The sequence below is a fragment of the Podarcis melisellensis genome (genome assembly GCF_964234715.1).
Source record: "Podarcis melisellensis genome assembly, chromosome: 1".
Classification (NCBI taxonomy): domain Eukaryota; kingdom Metazoa; phylum Chordata; class Lepidosauria; order Squamata; family Lacertidae; genus Podarcis; species Podarcis melisellensis.
In genome coordinates this window covers 81,966,842-81,990,515 of record NC_138528.1, presented here as the reverse complement: position 1 = coordinate 81,990,515, position 23,674 = coordinate 81,966,842, and the positions used below count along the sequence as shown (strand labels likewise).

At 40.0% G+C, this 23,674-nt stretch overlaps 3 protein-coding genes across 3 annotated transcripts; 2 read left to right on the top strand and 1 right to left on the bottom strand.

Annotated features, from left to right (window-relative positions):
• Positions 1-3,370: 3,370 nt before the first annotated feature.
• On the top strand, positions 3,371-4,306 carry LOC309366807 (olfactory receptor 5AR1-like; the record flags this gene model as incomplete). The annotated part of the gene is made up of 1 exon (XM_081905645.1): positions 3,371-4,306. One exon carries the CDS (start codon positions 3,371-3,373, stop codon positions 4,304-4,306), a length of 936 nt encoding a protein of 311 aa, XP_081761771.1.
• A 5,102-nt stretch (positions 4,307-9,408) lies between these two features.
• LOC309366638 (olfactory receptor 5AR1-like) lies at positions 9,409-10,356 on the top strand (the record flags this gene model as incomplete). The annotated part of the gene is made up of 1 exon (XM_081905360.1): positions 9,409-10,356. The coding sequence occupies one exon, from the start codon at positions 9,409-9,411 to the stop codon at positions 10,354-10,356; it is 948 nt and encodes a 315-aa protein (XP_081761486.1).
• Positions 10,357-15,479: 5,123 nt separating this feature from the next.
• On the bottom strand, positions 15,480-16,415 carry LOC309366784 (olfactory receptor 5AR1-like; the record flags this gene model as incomplete). The annotated part of the gene is made up of 1 exon (XM_081905615.1): positions 15,480-16,415. One exon carries the CDS (start codon positions 16,413-16,415, stop codon positions 15,480-15,482), a length of 936 nt encoding a protein of 311 aa, XP_081761741.1.
• Positions 16,416-23,674: the final 7,259 nt, after the last annotated feature.

Sequence of the window (23,674 nt, the reverse complement as noted above, 5' to 3'; positions counted from 1 at the left end):
TGTGCACTGCTCTGGTTTGCCAGAAGCGGCTTAGTCATGCTGGCCACATGACCCAGAAGTTGTACGCCGGCTCCCTTGGCCAATAAAGCGAGATGAGCGCTGCAACCCCAGAGTCATCCACGACTGGACCTAATGGTCAGGGGTCCCTTTACCTTTAAGCACCCATTAGGCATAGAGTTAACATTCTTTTTCATATGTGCATAAAAGCAGTGCAAGATTCGAAGCAATGTGGGTCTCTAAAGAATTAGAATTAATAGTTTTTAAAAAGAAATAAGACCAAGAACAATATCAGATCACAATCCATTAATTTAAGAATTACAAAATGAAAAACATTCTACTTTCAGATGGTGATTGAATGAAGATTTATTAGATGATCAAAATTTAGTAGAAAAAGCAGAGAAAATGTTAGGGGACTATTTCAAGACAAATTTAAATAAAGGAACAGACGTTCAGATGGTTTGGGATGCCAGTAAAGCTGTGATGAGAGGTTTTTTACATTCAACAACATGCATACCAAAAGAAATTGAGAGAACAAAAGACAAGGGAAATCTTAGAGGCCCTGATAAATAAAGAAAAAGAGTTAATATACAAACCAAACAAAGAGAGTACAAAGCAAGCTATCAAACTATTACAAACACAATATTCAATGATTATCAGTAAAGAAGTAGAGTGGAAAATTTTTAAAAATGAAACAAATATATTTTGAGCATGCAATTGTTGGCATGGCAATTCAACAAAAACGAGATGAAAAATACTGTAAGTAAAATTAAAGTCAAGGAAAAAATTCTAGACAATCCAAAAGAGATTAGGAAATAATTTGTCAAGTATTTTACAGATTTATATAGAACAGGATCAGAAAATAAAACGGAGATAGAGGAATATTTGAAAGTAAGTAAACTATCAAAAATCATAGATGAGAAAGTAGTAATTTTAAATGCCCCGATAACATCCACAGAGCTGTTGGAAGCAATCAATCAGGCAAAAACAGGGAAATCTCCAGGACCAGATGGACTGTCAGCTAAATACTATAAAAAATTAGATAAACAATTATTAACACCATTGCAAGCTACAATGAGTGAAATGTTAAAGTAAGGGAAGGTCCCAGAGGCTTGGAGAGAGGCATATATAACTCTAAACCCAAAACAAGAGGCAGATTTGACATCAATAAAAAATTATAGACCTATTTCCTTATTAAATAATGATTACAAACTGTTTGCTAACATATTGGCTAATAGGATGGAAATAATACTGAAGAAATTTATATATCATGACCAGGCAGGCTTCCTTCCGGGGAGACAAATGAAGGGTAATATAAGAAATATTATAGATATCATAGAATACTTGAAAATAAGAAATGAAAAGCAGGCAGCATTAGTGTTTATAGATGCTGAAAAACCATTTGATAATATTTCATGGGAATCTATGAAAAAAGTCCTTGAAGAAATGAATTTTGGAGAAAAATTTAAGAAAGGGATTCAAGCAATATATTCTGAGCAAAAAGCCAAATTAATTGTAAATGAGACACATACTGGAAGCCTCTGAAGTTGAGCATAGTCAATGCACAGGATTGTGTTTCTTTGCCACTGACAGCATAGAGCAATATTACAATCTCATCTTGTTACCATCCTGCTCAGATATTACTAGGAAGGTTGAAGAGGGAGCTTGCAAGCTTCATCCCAGCTGGAGCCAGATCCAAAGTTGAACAGACTCTCTGGGGAGTCTGCTTTCCTCTCCTCTCCCAATTAACTCCCATTTCTGCAAAATATTGCATAGACTGTCCAGGGGGGGTTGCATCTTTCCCTCCCCGTTGACTTCAGTCTCCAGGGTGAGAGCAGGTGGAGGGAAAGAACTGGGCTGGTCGCAAGAGGAGGAAGAGGCTTTTTTGAGTGTTCATGCACACCTGGCATGAGATGCAGGGCTGTAAATCAAGGAGAGTGCATTGAAGAACTGGAGTTGTAGGAGCCTAGGACTCCTGCCTTCACCACCTACAGCATCTCCAGGATGCCTTGTGGAGCATGGAGTGCTGAGAGACAGGACTGGAGGCTGGAGAGCCTGCACTGTAAAAGGTGTTTATTATTTATTTTTATTTCAAGTAGAGACTAGAGGGGTCATTTAAAGAAGTGCATGGGGTAGAGAGGGGACAGGGGGCTGCGTCAGAGGCAGAATAACAAAAATGCTGGAGTGAAAGATAGGAGTGGTGAAAGGGGGGGAGTATGTTTAAGAAAAATGGATGAGTTTTTTAAACTAAAACCAGGACTGAAAATAGAGCTATATTGATTCACAAAGGGGGCTTCAACTGGCCAAGTGGTATTTTGGGGGGTAATAAATTGTGTTGTTGTGTAATGTAGAAAGTTGAAATGTCTGATTTTGGTGTGAAAAGAGGTCCTTGCCATTGTTATTTTGGTGGACTACAATTCCCATCTTAAACACTGACTTTGAGAAATAAATGTTGTTTATGTGTTTCAGTTTAAAGCAGAGGCTGGGTCGGAGTGCTTTAGTTGAAGTGCAGTACTTGGAAAATCCTGTTTTGATGTGCAGTCTTCCAGTTGTTTAAAACACTAACAGAGAAAGTTCCAGCATTTTCCCTTTAAATTTTGCTAAATATATTTAGCAAAAACAGATGTCACTGGATACAGATTCCAGTCAGGAGCATTTGTTGTTCCAATTACTGTTAAACATTTCATTCCTGGTTTCAGTCAACAGGAGACTGAATCACTGTGACATAGTAACATGCAGAAACTCTTCGTGTATACAGGGAGTAAAGAATGTCAGGACTGTGACATTCAGGACTTTGACAAATGTGGCCATCATGTAACTCTAAGTCCATAGGACACTTCCAAGGTAACACTTCCTCACTAGACAATGCCTTTCATTAGCCTACCCTCCTCAAGGACTTGGCCTGCCAGGAAGGTGATACTGAATTCTCCCACTGGGCTTAAGGTCATGGGAGGTGATAGGAAGAATCGGACCCAGATTTTGGAGTGGATATTTGAGGTCCACTAGCGATGGAGGTTAAATTGAATTTTGTTTGCATTTTAGTGGAAATGACTTAATTTGTACTTCTTGAACCAATATGCAAACCAAAATTCAGATATGCTTAGAAATGTGGACTTCCCTGAATTTTATGAGGCCGCTTTCTAAAAAGAACATTAGGTACAAAAATGCATATATTGGTGAAAATAACCTCAAAACTGGATTACATTAGGGAAAATCACTTCAAAAAAATTCATATTAGTCAAAACTGCATAGAAAAATGGGCTTATTAGAAGAAATTTGCACTACACTGCTAGGACATTTTCATGAGGATTAAATATATATACTTGTTTCACAATTTCATTTTCTTCCTCCTAGGGAAACTTTGGGGTAAATAATGGAATACACGAATGACAGCATTGTGACTGAATTCATCCTTCTGGGCTTCATGGACCATCCAGAGCTGTGGACCATTCTCTTCCTGCTGTTCCTCTTGATTTACATTGTCACAGTCTCAGGAAATCTTGGCATCATCATCCTAGCTGCTCTTGATGCAAACCTTCATACCCCAATGTACTTTTTCCTCAGCAACCTATCCTTGGTTGACGTTGGCTATTCCACTACTATTGCTCCCAGGTTGCTGATGACCTTTCTACAAAAGAATAACACTATTCCGTTCTCAGAGTGTACCGTGCAATTCTTCTTTTTCTGTATGTTTGTCACAGTAGAAGCTTGCCTTCTGGCTGTTATGGCTTATGATCGCTTCACTGCCATTTGCAACCCATTACTCTATTTTGTTGCCATGTCTAAAAAGCTCTGTCTGGTGTTAGTAATAGGTGCATATATTTGTGGCTTTGTAAATTCAGCTGCTCAGACTTTCGTGATATTTAGCCTGTCCTTTTGCAGCTCAAATGTTATCAATCATTTCTTTTGTGACCTTCCTCCCATCCTGAAACTTTCCTGTTCAAACACAGCAGTGGCTAACACTGTGCATTTCAGCTTTGCTACTGCAATAGTCACGGCCACTTTGTTGATTATCCTCATCTCCTATGCCTACATCATTTTTGCCATCCTGCGGATTCGCTCTGCCCAGGGCAGACGCAAAGCCTTTTCCACCTGTGCCTCTCACTTTATGGCCGTTACAATCTTCTATGGGACTATCATCTTTATGTATCTGAGGCCCAATTCTGGGGTCTCAAACGATGAAGATAAAATTGTTTCAGTGTTCTATACTCTTGTGATCCCAATGCTAAATCCATTGATTTACAGTTTGAGAAATAAAGATGTGAAGGATGCTTTCATAAGGACGATAGGGAAGATTTCATTAAATTAATTCATTTCCTTTTCAAGATGAGTTTCAGTTTCCAATAGATATTAACCAAGAAAGAAAATATGTATTTGTTTTTTGTGAGCAGCCTAGTGATTTGCCTGTTTGTCTACACCTGCTGAGTGGCACTTGTGGTCCATAGTGTGTAAATGGCTTGGTGGTTAGGTGCAGGAAGCATGTTTAGCCTAAGTGATCTTATTAGGAGTTGGCCCCAAGGCTGGCTTTTTGGACTCTTTGGCCCAGGGGCTCCTCTCGGAGTTTACAGTTGATTTCTGCACTTACAAAAGTTTCCTTCTGCAGGTTTTGATTGGTTCAGTTTCAGAATCAATAAAGTGGCTTGAAAGCCAACATAAAGTGTCTGACTTTGTATTCAGCCATCAGGTCACAACAGCAGTACCCATTGATCTATATGATGGAACAACTAGACTGTGAGTGTATAGTCTTTGTCCTGCTCTATGTTACTCTCTTTTATTTATTTTAAAAATTATACCTCAGATTAATTCACAGTGGCTCCCATCTAAAAAAGCCAATCTAAATAGTCCAAGCTGCTAAAATCTATTTTTACTCATTTTTAATAAATAGTTTACACCAACAGAAGTATAAAATAAAGCCACATTAAAACTCAGCAGAGTGAAATGGTTTTATCTGCTAATCTGAAGTGTAAAGTGGGGAGATCAGATGAATGTCTTTCAGGAGGTTATTCTACAATCTGGGTGCTTTGAAAGAAAAGGCCCTGTCTTACATCCCAATCAGTTATGATTCTCAACATGGTGAGACACGCCAAAGGACCTCTGAAGTTGATCACAATTGATGCACAGGACTGCGTGCATTGCAGTGGGTTTTATTTTAGGCCCAAATGGGCTGTGCTGTGCCCCCTGTTGCCTGTTGGGTAAGGACTAGAGGAGCTTCAACTGAGGGGCAGACTTCTGCCCATGTCATGTTTCACAGGAAGAAGAACTCTCTCTGACTTTTTTGGGGGGGAGGGAGTTGTTTGTACAGATGGAGAAATGGCATTGGGCGGAATCAACATAGTAAAGGGGGCTCCTCATAAGGGGTCTGAGGAGGGGGATTGGCCAGGGAACCCCAAGCTCAGGAGTTGAATTCCTGGTTGGAATCCTCACCCTGGTTGGCCAGCAAGATCTTGCAAGCTTTGCTTGCACCACAAGGTCCAACGCTATAGGCACATACCTCCACATGTAGTGGGATTGCTCCAAACTTCAACACTTTTGGACATTAGTCCTACAAGAAATCTGCAAAATAACAAAACAGGTATCAGAAGCAACCCCAGAACTGATCTCTTCCAAGAGAACAATGTACACTCAGAATACAAAGAACTCATAAGACACTTTCCAATGATAAGTATTTTGGCACTGTGGTGCTGGCTTCAATGTTCATGAGTTTGGGAATAGACAATGATACCCCTTTTTGAGGAGTGAGGTTATTACCCCTCTACTACTATCCATACTAGGTTGCTCAACCATTGCTACTGTGTCCTTTCTTCTAGCAGATCAAGATAATCAGGTGACAGCAAAAACTGCAATTTTTTTAGCAGGGGCAATTGGAATAAGATATTTTATTTGATTATTGATGTATACCTCCAGAACCTATTTTGTATAGTTAAATATTTACCCCTGTCTTTAGTATATTACATTTTATTTTATTGCTATGGCTAGTGGCTGATGCAAAGAGTCTTCTGATTCTACCATACTCTTTATCAATGAGCTTATTTGAAAACAAGGTAGAGAAAAATAACTAATGAGGATTGTGACCACATTGTGTGGGCTGAATGGAAAGCCAGTAGTCCTGTTTCAAACTAATTAAGGATGAACAGTGGGAACAAGAACAAATTCCCACACAGCATGTCCTCAGGTGATTATCCTGAGAGGTCCTACACAACATTTTAATGATACAGCTCTCATTCATATATTTCAGGGATTTGGTTTCTAGACCAAATGAAGTATAAAATAAGCAGTTTTATCTACGCATCTTGATTTGGGGGGCTTTAGAAATGACATCTATCATCTTCACAGGTAAAGTTACTTGGGCTATGTTGACTTACCGGATAAAATCTCAGTTATACAGAATTTATTTTCATTTCCTGTTCACAAAAGTTGTATGGCTGGCAGACCTTGCTACATGTTGTCTCCTGCATGTTTCCTATGACTGTTAAGAGACCAACAGATAAAGTAGATCTCCATAAATGTGAACTGAAACGAATTAGCCAGGCAGTATTTTCATGAGGCTTTGCAGCCAAATTTTCAAACTCAGCTCAGATAAAACATTTAAATTTGAAGTTTAAGAGACCTGTCATATTAGTTGGGCATTGAGGCCAGTGGGTTAATGCAATATCTCTGCTTTCTTTCTGCGAAAGGGAAGGGATAGTTCGGTTGGTAGAGCATGAGATTCTTAATCTGAGGGTTGTTGGTTCCGGCCATATTGCAGGGGATTGGACTAGATGATCATTGTGGTCCCATCCAACTCCAAAATTCTCTGGTTCTATGTATTTGCAGCTTAAACATTGCAGGCATGTTCCTTTTTTATTTGGCACAGCAGCCTAACAAATGAATGGGAAGACACCCATTCAGTAGGAAGAATAGCACAATTCTTCCCAGCTTTAAATTTCTGTTTACTCAAGTGGCAGAGATGATGACATTAAAGGTAAAAAGAACAAGGAAAAAGAAACATGAAATAATATGGAAGCTTAAAATTTGATGGATTTGGAAAGGCTAGATGGAGCTGTCCCTTTGCTGTAGTAGACTGCTACAAGGGCTGATTAAGGATGTTCTAAAAGATCAACTTTTTGTGACCAAAACATATGGGTGATGTGGAGAAACTTGGGACACCAGTCAGAATTAGACATTGGTCAATCTGTCAATTTCAGTTTCTCTTAGTGCCTCATTTTTCCAGTCACTAATTCTGTTTTCCCCGTTACCACAGCATTTGCAAAGTTTTATTTTTTTTTAAAAAAAAATCTGTGGGGAAATACATATCAACTTTTGTTGATATTTTGCCAAATCAAGAAAAAATGTAGTAACCAAACACTTCCATTTATCATTCTAAGCTGCTTGGGGAAAGTGGGTAATATGTTTTCAGAAAGCATCCACTCCTGTCAAAAAGGATAGCCATTAAAAAAATTCCTAGTTAGTGAATGGGCAGAATGAATTAGGCTAAGACAGTGCCATTCAGTGCCACACTTTTCTAACCATTCTGTCTGTGCAAGCATTATAGCTTGTCAGATGAAATGACCACCCCTTCTTTCCTCTGTGTACTATTCTGCCGGTTACCCTTGGGTCAATTTCTGGGGTGTTGGGGGAAGGAGAGGGCAGAAAGCCCTGTTGTAAAAGTGTAAGTCTGTGTCTTCCTCTGACATGGCTGGTTAGGTGAATTCTGCCTTGAATTTCTAATCTCAAATAGCATCTCGGAGTGTGATAGCAGTTTCAGTGGAAAAGAGGACAGCAGAGATAGGGTTAAATTTGAAATTGCTCCCTACCCTGCCATTTTGTGCCAATCTTTGGCACAACCTGCATTCTTAGGTCATAAGTCTGTCCTGTACTGACTTGCGGTTGCATAACATTGAAACCTCAGCTCGGAGTTTGCAATATTATGCACATGTATTTGGGCTTTAAATCTACTGTCAGAGTAGCTAATGCCTCAGTAAAACAAGATAACATGGGATTGCAACTTTCCACCTTCCTTTAAAATATGGGAAAACTCTGTCCATGCTATATAGTTTATTAATTATGATGAGAGGTCCTAAAATGTGAACAGTGAAAATAAGGAATGCGTGACAAACCTACATTTGTGATAGGTCAAAATATTATCTTCTACAGAAAACTGCATGTGATAAAATAAAGATGACTACCAGTGCATTAAATCTGAGGTCGCCAATATGACCATAGCTTCCATTGGTTTGGCTCAGAAATAAACTAGACACACACACGCAAAGAAATGGGGGAAAGGAGACTGAACATTTATGTGCCAATCTGTTTTTTGCTCCCTGACCCTCATTTGGTAACAAGAACTGTCCTGGTCATTTGCCATTAGTAGGCTGTGGAGAAGAATCCGAACATCCAATGAGGACCCTTGGGACAAGAGCAAGGGAAGAATTCCTGGTTGCTCACCTCTTCTGTGAGGTAAGAACTTTGAGTTCCTAAAGCTCATTTCTGGGGTGAACTTGCCAGGGTGGGAGCGGGTTAAGCAGTTCCTTGTTATCACTCCGCTTAAATATGTAGCCTCCAAAAACAGCTTTTAATTAAATGAGAGAGGAAGGGTGAAGAAAATATCACTTTACATGTTGCTTTGTGTTACATCTAGAGAAAAGGTAGCATGTGGCCTCATAAAACTACTGCTGTTTGGAACAAAATGTTAAAGATGATTTGCTATTCTGTGTCATATCGAGTATGGAAGTAATTCTCTTTCATCATTGTTCTCAAATGAGAGCACACCTTTCTTAAATGGAAGAGGGAAACTTCATAATTATTGAGTTTGGGATTCATGGATAATCGGAATATGCACTTTCTCCTCTAGCAAGCTGATTTACATGTCATGACAGAACATTCAGAAGAACCTAGCACTTAATTCCTCCTATTGTGCTTCAAGTCATGGAACGTGATATTTTAAAAGATTGTCATGGTTTCTGATCTTTTCTGCAATTTTCATACAAGTCATCACTTAATTGTGCATTAATTAGCCCCAGTGCTGGCAAAGGTAGTCATAACTAGGGGTAGATGAGAATTTGGTTTGGGTTTTAATGAGAAACCACCCAGTTTGCACTTTTCAAACCAATATGATAACCCAAATCTTTCAACCAAATCTAGACTTCTCTGAATTTTGTGATGCAGTTCTCCCACCTAATAATATTTTTAAAAAATGCATATATTGTCCAAAGGGTGCACAAAAACGAATACAGTACTGGAAATAACACAGAGAACTGAATTAGATGAAATCACTTGCCAATATGTATATATTAATTGAAACTTCATGCAAAAATGTGTTTATTGAAAGAAATTCACACTAAAATCTGACACATTTTCATGAGAATCTTTAAGAATAAATCAATAAAATTACTTGTTTTTTATTTCCTTTTTGCTTTTCCTCCTAGGGAAAGTATGGGATTAATGATGGAGTACCCAAATCAAACAATGGTGACTGAATTCATCTTTGTAGGCTTCATGGACCATCCTGAGCTGTGGGCCCTTCTCTTCCTGCTGTTCCTCTTGTTTTACATTGTCACAGTGTCAGGGAATCTTGGCATCATCATCCTAGCTGCTCTTGATGCAAACCTTCATACCCCAATGTACTTTTTCCTCAGCAACTTATCCTTGGTTGATGTTGGCTATTCCACCACTATCGCTCGCAGGTTGCTGATGACCTTCCTACAAAAGAATAGCACTATTCCGTTCTCAGAGTGTACCATGCAATTCTTCTTTTTCTGTCTGTTTGTCACAGTTGAAACTTGCCTTCTAGCTGTTATGGCTTATGATCGCTTCACTGCCATTTGCAACCCGTTACTCTATTTTGTTTCCATGTCTAAAAAACTCTGTATGGTGTTAGTAACAGGTGCATATATTTGTGGCTTTGTAAATTCAGCTGCTCAGACTTTTGTGATATTTAGCCTGTCCTTCTGCAGCTCAAATGTTATCAATCATTTCTTTTGCGACGTTCGTCCCATCCTGAAACTTTCTTGTTCAAGCACAGCAGTGGCTAACACTGTGCATTTCATCTTTGGTACTGCAATAATCATGACAACTTTGTTGATTATCCTCATCTCCTATATCTACATCATTTTTGCCATCCTGCGGATTCGCTCTGCCCAGGGCAGGCACAAAGCTTTTTCTACCTGTGCCTCCCACCTCACGTCTGTCACAATCTTCTATGGGACCATCATCTTTATGTATATGAGGCCCAATTCTGGGGTCTCAACGGATGAAGATAAAATTGTTTCAGTGTTCTATACTCTTGTGATCCCCATGCTAAATCCATTGATTTACAGTCTGAGAAATAAAGATGTGAAGGATGCTTTCATCAGGATGAGAGGGAAGATTTCATTCAATTAATACATTTCCAATTAATACATTAATACATGAGTTTCAGTTTCCAATAGATATTAACCAAGAAATAAAATGTGTATTTGCTTCATTTGTGTGTGTGTGTGTGTGCAATTGTCCTACTGCAGTGGTAGCAAACCTTTTAGAGACTGAGTGCCCAAACTGCAACCCAAAACCCACATATTTATCACACAGTGCCAAAATGGCACTTAGGGGAATATACTGCAATTTTTTGTGTATACCATGCCCCCAGAGTTGTTGAGCTTTTTGGGGAAGGATTGCTCAGAGTTGTTGAGTTGTTAAAGCTTTCTTTTGGGGGGGGGGGGTTTGCAGAAAAACACTCACATGCAACAAGGAAGCAGTAGCAGCCGATAGTCTCAACGCTCGACGGCAGGGAGCAATCAACAAAAAACCTTGACGCAGCAACCAATCACGTGCACCTTTTCATTTTCCTACACAGTTTCACACCCACAGTGGCATGGCGGCAGAAACCAGCTGCTTGGTGGGAACGCTACTTCCCCCAATGCTGCTGCGGGCGGAGAGTGCTCTAGGCAGCATTTCCACCCCACAACGGCATGGGGGGGGCAGATATACACCTAAAATGGCACTGCTTGGGGCAATGGTGCACGTTCCCACAGAGAGGGCTCTATGTGCCCATTCTGGCACGCTGTCAGGGAAAGGGTGACAGCTAGAGAGACGAGGGGGGAGAGAAGCAATTATTGAGAGCCAAAAGCGCTCATTAGCAGTTTGTCTTCTGACTGAGAAGAGGAAATAGGGAGGGGGCAACCAGTCCCCGGAACTAGCTACTCACAGAACAAAGGAAATAGGAGGCGTGCCCTGCACCGATGGGCATGCTGGGGAAAAAGACGTCACAAATATTCAGTCGAGACATCTGATTGACTGAAGCATGAACGTGTTTGTTTGAACTCTTGTAACTGCTTTGAACTTTTAGTAATAAATCAACAAGACAGAAATGGTTGTGTGCCTGGAGCGTTATCTCTACTAGTTTGGCAGCAACAACTCCTTACACACGCATGCCATAGGTTTGCCACCACTGTCCTAGTGGGTTGCTTTTTTTTGGCCTATTCCTCTCTGAGTCGTCAGTAGGTGGCATTAGTATTCCACAGCATGATTGGCTGTCTTCGTCAGCCCTGGGAAACAATGGATGAGTGTGCCTTCATGGGTGAAGTCAAAGTGCTGGAGATTTACTCACTTGCTTTGGCTGTAGAGACTGATACAGGTGAGGCATGTTTTGCTGGTTCTGGGGCAGATGAAGGCATCTGGTTTTGCTGCTAAAGATGCACCATGGCGTTCCTTCTTTCTGCACTCCATCCAGCAGTCCTTCCTCCTCTTGTCACTGCTGTGAATACACAACCTGACTGTCTCCAGGCACTATGGCCACCTGCAGAGTTAATGTTGCTAGCCTTCCCGTCCTGTTTACAGACATCTTTCACAACACAGAGTTGGTCTGCCAATTGGCCTGGTGCCAGAAGCCAGCTCCCTTTGCTGCATGTCCTTGGGGATCCTGTCGTTTTCCATTCTGTGGTCATGACCAAGCCAGCATAGATGTCACTGAGAGATTCTGGGAGAATGAACGTGATCGGAATGTGGGTTTGGAAGACCACATCTTTGTTTGAGACTCTGTCCTGCTGTGCCATGCCCCAAATCTTCCTGTCACATGGCATTTGGGAGGTGTTGAAGCCTTGCTCCTGACGTCTATAGGTTGCCCTCTGCTCTTGTGGCATATAAATATGTTGATTCAGTCACTTTGGACTGTTAGGTGTAGGAAGGAGCTGTAACGTAGGTGATCTCCTTAGGCACCTTTTGGGTGAGGGGATGCCCCTGAAGTTGAATCTTGGGACTCTGGGGCCCTGGAGTTGGATAGGGAACACCTATGAGACCAACTTGCCTCATCTGCTAGGAGCTCTGGGACCCTAGGCTGGAGTCACACAGGGGAAACCTGCTTATTTGCCTTCAGGTTGTGGCCAGGTAAAGTGGGTAGGTGGTACTACTGCCACATTTCCAATTCCCACAGGCAGGGGTTGGGTTCCCTTATGGGTTTCAGGCTTTGCCTGGTGTTTGTAGTTAATTTCTGCACTTAGAGGGGTTTTCCCTCTGGAGGATTTGATTGGTTTGGCCATCAGGTCACCATCACAATACTCACAGATATAAATGGTGGAATGCTTGAGCTGGGAGGGAGTGCTTTATTTCCTGTTCAATGTTACCTTCTTTTAATTATTTTTTTAAAATATACTTCTTTCATTTACTCAAAAAATTATACTTCACTTTTGAAATATAAATCAAAGCCGTGATGGTTTGCAGAGAATCATAAAATTGTTAAAAGACAATGAAAACAGTTCAAACTACTGAAATCATGGTTAGCACTCAATTTTAGTAATCAGTTAAAACCAATAGAGGGACCAAATAAAATTAGTATAAAAGCTAGGCAACCCAGACTAAAACACAGTAGAATAAAATGGATTGGCTGCTAATCTGAAGTTTAAAAGGTCTTGCATTCCCAACCAATCATTCTTTTGGATATGAGACACATATTGAAAGCCCTGAAAGCACAGTCAATGCACAGAATTGTGTTTCTTTGCCACTGACAGCATGGATGACATTACAGTCTCATCATGTTACCACCCTGCTTAGATAACATCAGGTATTTTATAAACGAATTCAAAAGAACCAGTCTTAGTATAGCTCCTTGTGTGACACACTTCTTGCATTCTGTCAGGAACTGTCCCCACTTATTCCCATTACTGCTAAGCTTACTCAGGAGTCTCTGACTAGACAGTGCATGTTTTTGAATGGTTAACAACACCTGTACAAGCTCTACTGTCAGTGATGTGTATCCTTTGGAGTATATCACACACAGCACACCACTAGTAGAATGATATTGCAGCTTGAGTGCCAAGCTGAAAAATGCAAGGTGCATGTAATAGATTATTCAACATCCTCCATTGAGACTGGGAAGAATGGAGGGTGGGAAGAATTTTAGCAAAGGAAATTCTCCTCCCACATCAGTGGCTGGGGAAACTGAGCCATTTTGTTTTGACTAATATGAATTTTTTGAAGTGATTCTCCCTAATGTAATCCAGTTTTGAAGGTTATTTTCACTAATATATGTATTTTTGTACCTAAAGTCCCCCATTTTTCTTAAATACACTTCCCTTCTTTTCTTTCCCACATCCAAATTGATTTATTATACCCATTCCCAGGGTTGCCAACTGGATTATTTCAAGGATAAGCTAGTGTGGGGACTTCCATGGAGATGAAAAGGTGAAAAGCCCTGTAGTGGGATTGGAAATTTCTCAATCCAGCATTTTTTTTTTATTCAGCCTCTGATGCAGCCTCCCCCCCCCCATCAACTTCGAGAAATGATCCCTCTCGTCTCCACTGCACTGCAAATGAACATAAATAATAAACACCTCCTCTGGTCCACACTCTCCAGTTTCCAGTCCTGTCTCTCAGCACTCCAGCCTCCACAGGCCACCCCAAAAAATACGGCAGGTGGTGGAGGCAGCAGTGCTAGTCTCCTGCCACTCCAGCTCTTTAGTTTGCTCTACTTGGTTTCCAGCCCTGCATCTCACGCCAGGTGTGCAAATTGACTCAAAGCCCCATCTTCTTCTCGAGGCCAGCCCAGTTCTTTTTCTTCATCTGCTCTCCCTCCCACCACTGAGCCCTGGAGACTGAAGCTAATAGGTAGGGGAGGACGCAGCCCCATGGAGATCCTATGCAATATTTTGCAGAGATGGGAGTTAATTGGGAGAGGGAAGGAAGGCAGACTCCTCAGAGAATGTATGCAATAATTTGCAGTTGATTCCAGCTGGGCTGAAGCTGACTAGCTCCACCTGCAGTCTTCATTTTTTTAAAAAAAAATTAAGACACTCCTGCCCATCAGTAGATCCAGGCTCTCCCACTGCCACCTGGAAAAAGCCAGGCAAAACTAGAGACTTCAGGTCAGCCCTTGGGGATCATACAGCCCCAAATCTTCCCCTGTATATTTTCAAATTCTATACCAACACAATGAGTTAAGCATTTTAATATTCCCCTATATTATAGAGTCATGGAATTGTCAAATTGGAAGGGAAGTCAATCCTGCCCAGTGCCATTTCTGCATCTGTACAAACAAACTTCTTTTCCAAAATTCAAAGGGAGAGCTTCTTCCTGTGAAACCCCACAGAAGCATGACATGGACAGAACTCTGCAGCTCAGTTGACACTCCACTAGTCCTTACCCCACCAGGCAAAAGCGGCCCCAGCCTATTTCAGCCTAAAATAAAACCCATTGCAATTCACACAATACTGTGCACCAATTGTGACCAAGCTCAGAGGTTCTTTTGTGTGTCTCACCATGCTGAGAAGCATAATTGATTGGGATACAAGACAGGGCTTTCTTTCTAAGCACTCTCCTGAGAGACAATCATCTTATCTCCTCACTTTTAACTTCAGATTAGCAGCTAGAACCATTTTACTCTGCCTAGCTTTTGTGTGGCTTTAGTTTACCCTTCTGTTGGGTAAACTGTTAATTAAAAGTGAGTACAAAAATTGATTTTAGCAGTTTGGACTATTTATATTGGCTTTTTAAGATGGGAGCCACTGTGAATTAATCTGATAAATAAATGTGAGGTATAATTTTTAAAGTAACTAAAAGAGAGTAACATAGAGTGGACAAAGACCATTCACTCACAGTCTAGTAGTTGTTCCAGTATTTAGATCACTGGGTACTGCTGTTGTGACCTGATGGCTGAATACAAAGTCAGACACATTAGGTTGGCTTTTAAGCCACTTTATTGATTCTGAAACCAAACCAATCAAAACCTGCAGAAGAAAATTTCTGTAAGTGCAGAAATCAACTGTAAAATCCGAGGGGAGCCCCTGGGCCAAAGAGTCCAAAAAGCCAACCTTGGGGCCAACTCCTAAGAAGATCGCTTAGGCTAAACTTGCTTCCTGCACCTAACCACCAAAAGTGATTGAATCAACCCATTTACACACTATGGACTACAACTGCCACTCAGCAGGTGTATAAAAAGAGGCAACTCGGTAGGCTGCTCACAAACAACAAATACACATTTTCTTTCTTGGTTAATATCTATTGGAAACTGAAACTCATCTTGAAAAGGAAATGTATTAATTTAATGAAATCTTCCCCCTCGTCCTGATGAAAGCATCCTTCACATCTTTATTTCTCAAACTGTAAATCAATGGATTTAGCATTGGGATCACAAGAGTATAGAACACTGAAACAATTTTATCTTCATCGTTTGAGACCCCAGAATTGGGCCTCAGATACATAAAGATGATGGTCCCATAGAAGATTGTAACGGCCATAAAGTGAGAGGCACAAGTGGAAAAGGCTTTGCGTCTGCCCTGGGCAGAGCGAATCCGCAGGATGGCAAAAATAATGTAGGCATAGGAGATGAGGATGATCAACAAAGTGCTCATGATTATTGAAGTAGCAAAGATGAAATGCACAGTGTTAGCCATTGCTGTGCTTGAACAGGAAAGTTTCAGAACGGGAGGAACGTCACAAAAGAAATGATTGATAACATTTGAGCTGCAGAAGGACAGGCTAAATATGAATGAAGTCTGAGCAGCTGAATTTACAAAGCCACAAATATATGCACTTGTTACTAACACCAGACAGAGCTTTTTAGACATGGAAACGAAATAAAGTAACGGGTTGCAAATGGCAGTGAAGCGATCATAAGCCATAACAGCTAGAAGACAAGTTTCAACTGTGACAAAGAGACAGAAAAAGAAGAATTGCACGGTACACTCTGAGAACGGAATCGTGCTATTCTTTTGTAGGAAGGTCATCAGCAACCTAGGAGCAATAGTGGTGGAATAGCCAATGTCAACCAAGGATAAGTTGCTGAGGAAAAAGTACATTGGGGTATGAAGGTTTGCATCAAGAGCAGCTAGGATGATGATGCCAAGATTTCCTGAGACTGTGACAATGTAGATCAAGATAAATGCCAGGAAGAGAATGGTCCACAGCTCTGGATGGTCCATGAAGCCCAGAAGGATGAATTCAGTCACAATGCTTTGATTCATGTATTCCATTATTTACCCCAAAGTTTCCCTAGGAGGAAGAAAATGAAATTGTGAAACAAGTACTGTATATATTTTTAATCTTCATGAAAATTTCCTAGCAGTTTAGTGCAAATTTCTTCTAATAAGAACATTTTTCTATGCAGTTTTGACTAATATGAATTTTTTGAAGTGATTTTCCCTTATGTAATCCAGTTTTGATGATCATTTTCACTAATATATGCATTTTTGTACCTAATGTTGTTTTTAGAAGGCGGCATCATAAAATACAGGGAAGTTCACATTTCTAAGGATAGCTGAATTCTGGTTTGCATATTGGTTCAAGAAGTACAAATTAAATCATTTCCACTAAAATGTAAACAAAATTCAATGGTGCCCTCCCTGTGGAACGCCCTCCCACCAGATGTCAAAGAGAACAACAACTACCAACTACCTTTGGAAGACATCTGAAGGCAGCCCTGTTTAGGGATGCTTTTAATGTTTGATGTATCACAGTATTTTAATATTCTTTTGGAAGCCGCCCAGAGTGGCTGGGGAAGCCCAGCCAGATGGGCAGGGTATAAATAAATTATTATTATTATTATTATTATTATTATTATTATTATTATTATTAACCTCCATCGCTAGTGGACCTCAAAAATTCACTCAGAAATCTGGGACTGATTCTTCCTATCACCTCCCATTAACCTCAAGCTCAGTGGGAGAATTCAGTATCACCTTCCAGGCAGGCAAAAATCCTTGAGGAAGGTAGGCTAATGAAAGGCATTGTCTAGTGAGGAAGTGTTAGCTTGGAAGGGTCCTATGGACTTAGACTTACTTGAGGACCACATTTGTCACAGTCCTTACACAGTCCTGTGACAGTCCTGAATGTCACAGTCCTGAAATTCTTTACTCCCTTACACGAAGAGTTTCTGCATGTTATTATGTCACAGTGATTCAGTCTCCTGTTGGCACAGTACTGTTGTTAACAGTAATTGGAACAACAAATGCTCCTGACTGGAATCTGTCTCCGGTGACATCTGTTTTGCTAAAGTCACTTAAAGGGAAAATACTTTCTCTGTCAGTGTTTTTAACAACTGGAAGACTGCACTGGATATCAAAACAGGATTTTCCAAGTACTGCACCTCAACTAAAGCACTCCTACCCAGCCTCTGGTTTAAACTGAAACACACACAACATTTATTCCTCAAAGTCAGTGTTTAAGATGGGAATTGTAGTTCACCAAAATAACAATGGCAAGGACCTCTTTTCACACCTACAGCAGACATTTCAATGTTTCTACATTACAAAGTTACAGATAGGTAGCCGTGTTGGTCTGCCATAGTCAAAACAAAAAAAAATCCTTCCAATAGCACCTTAAAGACCAACTAAGTTAGTTTTCGGTATGAGCTTTCGTGTGCATGCACACTTCTTCAGATACACTGAAGAAGTATCTTCTGTGTGTATCTGAAGAAGTGTGCATGCACAAGAAAGCTCATACCAAAAACTAACTTAGTTGGTCTTTAAGGTGCTATTGGAAGGATTTTTTTTTGTTTCTACATTACACAATTTATTACGCCCCAAAATACCACTGGGCTAGTTGAAGCCACCTTTGTGAATCAATATAGCTCTATCTTCAGTCCTGGTTTTAGTCTGAAAAACTCACCCATTTTTCTTAAACATACTCCCCCCTTCCACCACTCCTCTCTTTCACTCCAGCATTTTTTTTATCAGCCTCTGATGCAGCCCCCCCCATCCCCCCTCTACCCCATGCACTTCTTTAAAGGTTCCCTCTAGTCTCTACATGAAATAAAAATAAATAATAAACACCTTTTCCAGTGCAGACTCTCCAGCCTCCACTCCTGTCTCTCAGCACTCCATGCTCCACAAGGCATCCTGGAGATGCTGTAGGTGGTGAAGGCAGGAGTCCTAGGCTCCTACCACTCCAATTCTTCAATGTGCTTCCCTTGATTTACAGCCCTGCATCTCATGCCAGGTGTGCATGAACACTCAAAAAACCCTCTTCCTCCTCTGGCGACCATCCCAGTTCTTTTCCTTACCTGCTCTCACCCTGGAGACTGAGTTCAACTGGGAGGGAAAGATGCAACCCCCCCCCCCGGAGAGTCTATGCAATATTTTGCAGAAATGGGAGTTAATTGGGAGAGGAGAGGAAAGCAGACTCCCCAGAGAATCTATGGAACTTTTTAGTTGCTCCAGCTGGGATGAAGCTTGCATGCTCCCTCTTCAACCTTCTTAGTCATATCTGAGCAGGATGGTAACAAGATGAGATTGTCATATTGCTCTATGCTGTCAGTGGCAAAGAAACACAATCCTGTGCATTGACTCTGCTCAACTTCAGAGGCTTCCAATATGTGTTTCATTTACAATTAATTTGGCTTTTTGCTCAGAATATATTGCTTGAATCCCATTATTAAAATTTTCTCCAAAATTCATTTCTTCAAGGACTTTTTTCATAAATTCCCATGAAATGTTATCAAATGCTTTCTCAGCATCTATAAACATAAATGCTGCCTGCTTTTCATTTCTTATTTTCAAGTATTCTACGATATCTATAATATTTCTTATATTATCCTTCATTTGTTTCCCCGGAAGGAAGCCTGCCTGGTCATGATGTATAAATTCCTTCAGTATTATTTTCATCCTATTAGCCAATATGTTAGCAAACAGTTTGTAATCATTATTTAATAATGAAATAGGTCTATAATTTTTTATTGATGTCAAATCTGTCTCTTGTTTCGGTTTTAAAGTTATATATGCCTCTGGGACCTTCCCTAACTTTAAGGGAAGTTCATTGTAGCTTGTAATGCTGTTAATAATTGTTTATCTAATTTTTAAATAGTATTTAGCTGACAGTCCATCTGGTCCTGGCGATTTCCCCGTTTTTGCCTAACTGATTGCTTCCAATAGCTCTGTGGATGTCATAGAGGCATTTAAAATTGCTACTTTCTCATCTGTGATTTTTGATAGTTTACTTACTTTCAAATATTCCTCTATCTTTGTTTTATTTTCTGATCCTGTTCTATATAAATATGTAAAATACTTGACAAATTCTTTCCTAATCTCTTTTGGGTTGTCTAGAATTTTTTCCTTGACTTTAATTTTACTTAGAGTATTATTATTATTTTTGTTTAATTGCCATGCCAACAATTGCATGCTCAAAATATATTGGTTTCTTTTAAAAAAATTTCCACTCTACTTCTTTACAGTGGTACCTTGGGTTACATACACTTCAGGTTACATACGCTTCAGGTTACAGACTCCACTAACTCAGAAATAGTACCTCGGGTTAAGAACTTTGCTTCAGGATGAGAACAGAAATCATGCAGCGGCGGCGCAGCAGCAGCAGAAGGCCCCATTAGCTAAAGTGGTGCTTCAGGTTAAGAATGGACACCCGGAACGAATTAAGTATGTAACCAGAGGTACCACTGTACTGATAATCATTGAATATTGTGTTTGTAATACCTTGATAGCTTGCTTTGTACTCTCTTTGTTTGGTTTGTATATTAACTGTTTTTCTTTATTTATCAGGGCCTCTAAGATTTCCCTTGTCTTTTGTTCTCTCAATTACTTTTGGTATGCATTTTGTTGAATTAAAAAAACCTCTTATCACAGCTTTACTGGCATCCCAAATCATCTGAAGATCTGTTCCTTTATTTAAATTTGTTCTGAAATAGTCCCCTAACATTTTCTCTGCCTTTTCTACCAAATTTTGATCATCTAATAAATCTTCATTCAATTTCCATCTGAAAGTAGAATGTTTTTCATTTTGTAATTCTAAAATTAATGGATTGTGATCTGTTCTTGGTCTTATTTCTTTTCTTAAACTATTAATTCCAATTCTTTAGAGACCCACATTGCTTTGATTCTTGCACTGCTTTTATACACATATGAAAAAAGTGAACTCTATGCCTAATGGGTGCTTAAAGGCAAAGAGACCCCTGTCCATTAGGTCCAGTCGTGGACGACTCTGGGGTTGCGGCGCTCATCTTGCTTTATTGGCCGAGGGAGCTGATGTATAGCTTCCGGGTCATGTGGCCAGCATGACTAGGCTGCTTCTGGCTAAGCAGAGCAGTACACAGAAATGCCATTTACCTTCCCGCCGGAGCGGTACCTATTTGCACTTTGACGTGCTTTCGAACTGCTAGGTTGGCAGGAGCAGGGACCAAGCAACGGGAGCTCACCCCGTCATGGGGATTCGAACAGCTGACCTTCTGATCAGCAAGCCCTAGGCTCTGTGGTTTAACCCACAGCACCACCTGCGTCCCAAATGGGTGCTTAGTTCTCCATATAGCTGTCAAATTTAGGTTCTCTACCATGTCACAGAATCTTGTTGGGAGTCTCCCTTCTTTAGTGTCTTTTTCCATTTCAAGTGAAAACACCCTATTTAAATTGCCCATTAAAATCATTTTCTGATCTGCAAATTCCAATAATTCTGTCATTCATATATATATATATATATATATATATATATATATATATATATATATATATATGTATGTATGTATGTTTTCTGCTTTCTTTTCATTTGGGGCATAGATTCCAACTAATAGATTTTTTTCACCTTGTTCTACAATCTGTACTATGATCACTCTTCCTTGTTTGTTTTCAGGATTTGTTTAGGCTCTAATTTTGGTTTAATGTACAAAACCATGCCTCGTTTTTATTTATTTATCTGCTGTTATAATTTCCATTCCTAATTTTTTATTGATTAGGACTCTTTTACAGTATGTCTACTTGCTATGTGGGTCTCTTATAAGCAAATTACATCTAAATTTTGTTTTAGAATTATATGTTCAGTTTTTTTTCTTTTTACTTTATAGTTCAAGCCATTTACATTCCAGCTCCATACCTTTAGATCTGTCATTTTATTTATCTGTTTTCTTTTTCCCTAGTCTTATCTTTTCCTCCTCTTGGTTATTTTAATTATCTATCCCCCCGTATCTCCTTCACCTGTTCCCCCTGTTTCTCCAACCGGTTCTGATGGTGTATATGGGTTATCAAAATCTTTGCCATATCTTTGGCAGAAGTCCTGTGCCTGCTCTGAGTTTGTAGGTCTGTGTCTTTGTTTCTTGTATGTAAAGGAGATTTCTTCTGGAAACTCCCATATGAATTGTATGTTAACTCTAGTCAAAACATTTGTCAGGAAGGTACTTTTGGCATTTTTGTAACAAACGGGGAGGGATTTCCTTCACCATGAAAATCAGGTTTCCATCATTCTGGAGTCTGTTTTCATAATTATTCTGGACTATAGCGTCCTTCAGCTTTTTAGAATTAAATATCACCAAACAGTCTCCAGGCAACTTCCTTGCTTTAGTAGATTTAGTCCTCACCTGATAACAGCTGTCCATTGCTTCTGCAATGTAATCCCGTTCTTCACCCAAACATTCAGCAATTATGTTGGCTAGGTAGGTTTTAAGATCCAATTCCCCCTTGTCTGGGACACCCCTCATTCTTACCACCTGGGATTTCTGCCTCATCTTTAAAAACTGCTACACAATCTTCAAATTGTTCCGGTCTACCAGACAGTACCATAATATCAGCCCTTATTGTCTCCTGTTCCTTCTTTATGTCTGCATTCTCACTTGCAAATCTTTGAGATTTAGCCTCTAATCCTTTCACAGAAAGGTCCAAAGCTACTGTTTTGTTTGTTTGTTAAATTTTCCAGTTTGTTGGAGATTTCTGTGACCATCTCAGTATTTTTTCCCAATTCAGCTACCACCATTTCAGACTGTTTTCGCATTTCTTTTAACATATCTTTTTAAAATTCTGTCAGAAAATCTGCCATTTCTGGAGAGACAGTTCTATCAGATGTCTCCTGCATAGATCCTCTTCTAGCCACAGGAGCCTGTTTCTTAGTTGTTGTCATTCTGAGTTGCACTACTTCTATACCAACAAAACTTCTTTTTCCCCTCAAAGCAATAATTCTTTTAACACTATCTTATCACCCCTCCAAGGTCATAATTCTCCTTGTTTTGTTCCTACTGCCTGACCTTAGTTAGAGCACACAGAGTGAAAGAAAAAGAGAAAGTATCAAACAAAGGAGAAGGAGCAGTTCAGTAGTACAAATACCCTGAATTACAAAGACATCTCCAGAATGTAAAAGTAGAGATTGAAATTTTGATTAATCCTCTCAACATCAGTCTGTCGCCATCTGTTGGAGCTGTTAAAGAAAAAGGCCACAAGAGTAAAGATTAATTTTCTCCAGTCCAAGTAATGTCCTCTGCCTTCCTTTTGTAGTCAAATGTAACTTTCATCCAAAATTCTAAATGCTCTGGTCTTCACCAATCAATTTATTTCACTTGACAATGTGCAAAACCTCCAGCTATTTCCAAGCACTCACCCCTTCCTCCTTGTTTCCAAGGTTAGATAAGTGTTCCCCTGCATAGCTTTGGTTTAGATTGTGAAGATCCAGGTATTTTCAAATAATTCCAAAGAATCCAGTAATATGTTGTCCAAATAAAAGGAAAAAGGAAAAAAAAGAAAAGAAAAAGGGAAGAAGATTCCAGTGCTCTGGTCTTCACCAATCGTTTTATCTGGCCTGACTACAAGCCAAACCTCCAGCTATTCCCAGGCACTCACTTTCCCCCCAAAGTTAGATGAGTGTTCTCCTGCCTAGCTTTGGTTTAGATTGTGAAGATCCAGGTATTTTCAAATAATTCCGGAGAATCCAGTAAGATGTTCTCAAATCTAGGAACTGTCACTTCAAGTTCAAGATCAATATTTTATCCAATAGAGTTCAAGATCAAGATCAATATTATATCCAATAGAGTTCAAGTTCAGCAATCATGTTCAAACAGTATTAGCCTCACAGAAGGTATTTCTCACCAGAGGGATTAAGGTATCCTATAAGTCTTCCACTTACAAATCTTTCCCTAGCAGTTGGCAGATAGTCAGAAAACAGTAGTTGACTTCCTTTTTGATTTCCATTTTTACCAAATTAAAAGAAAAAAAGGAAAGAAAAGGAAAGAAAATTAGAATAAAAATCTCCTGCTTACCATGGCAGTCTGAGACTAGGACTCACAGGTTTCGATGCAACCGCGAGAGCTCTCAACCATTTCCCCCCACTTGCCTTTCAATAGCTTTACGGGGGGGGGGGGGTGACAGAACATCACGCTCTGCCGGACCCTTCAATGTTACACAACCCTAGTGGAACTTTCGGGGGGGGGGAGAGAGAGCCTTGCCTTGGTGCTTTCCCCTCTATCCCCTGCAGGTCTCGAACTGATCGGACGATCAGTTCTGCGCTGCATTTTCCTATTAGCAGGAAACCGGAA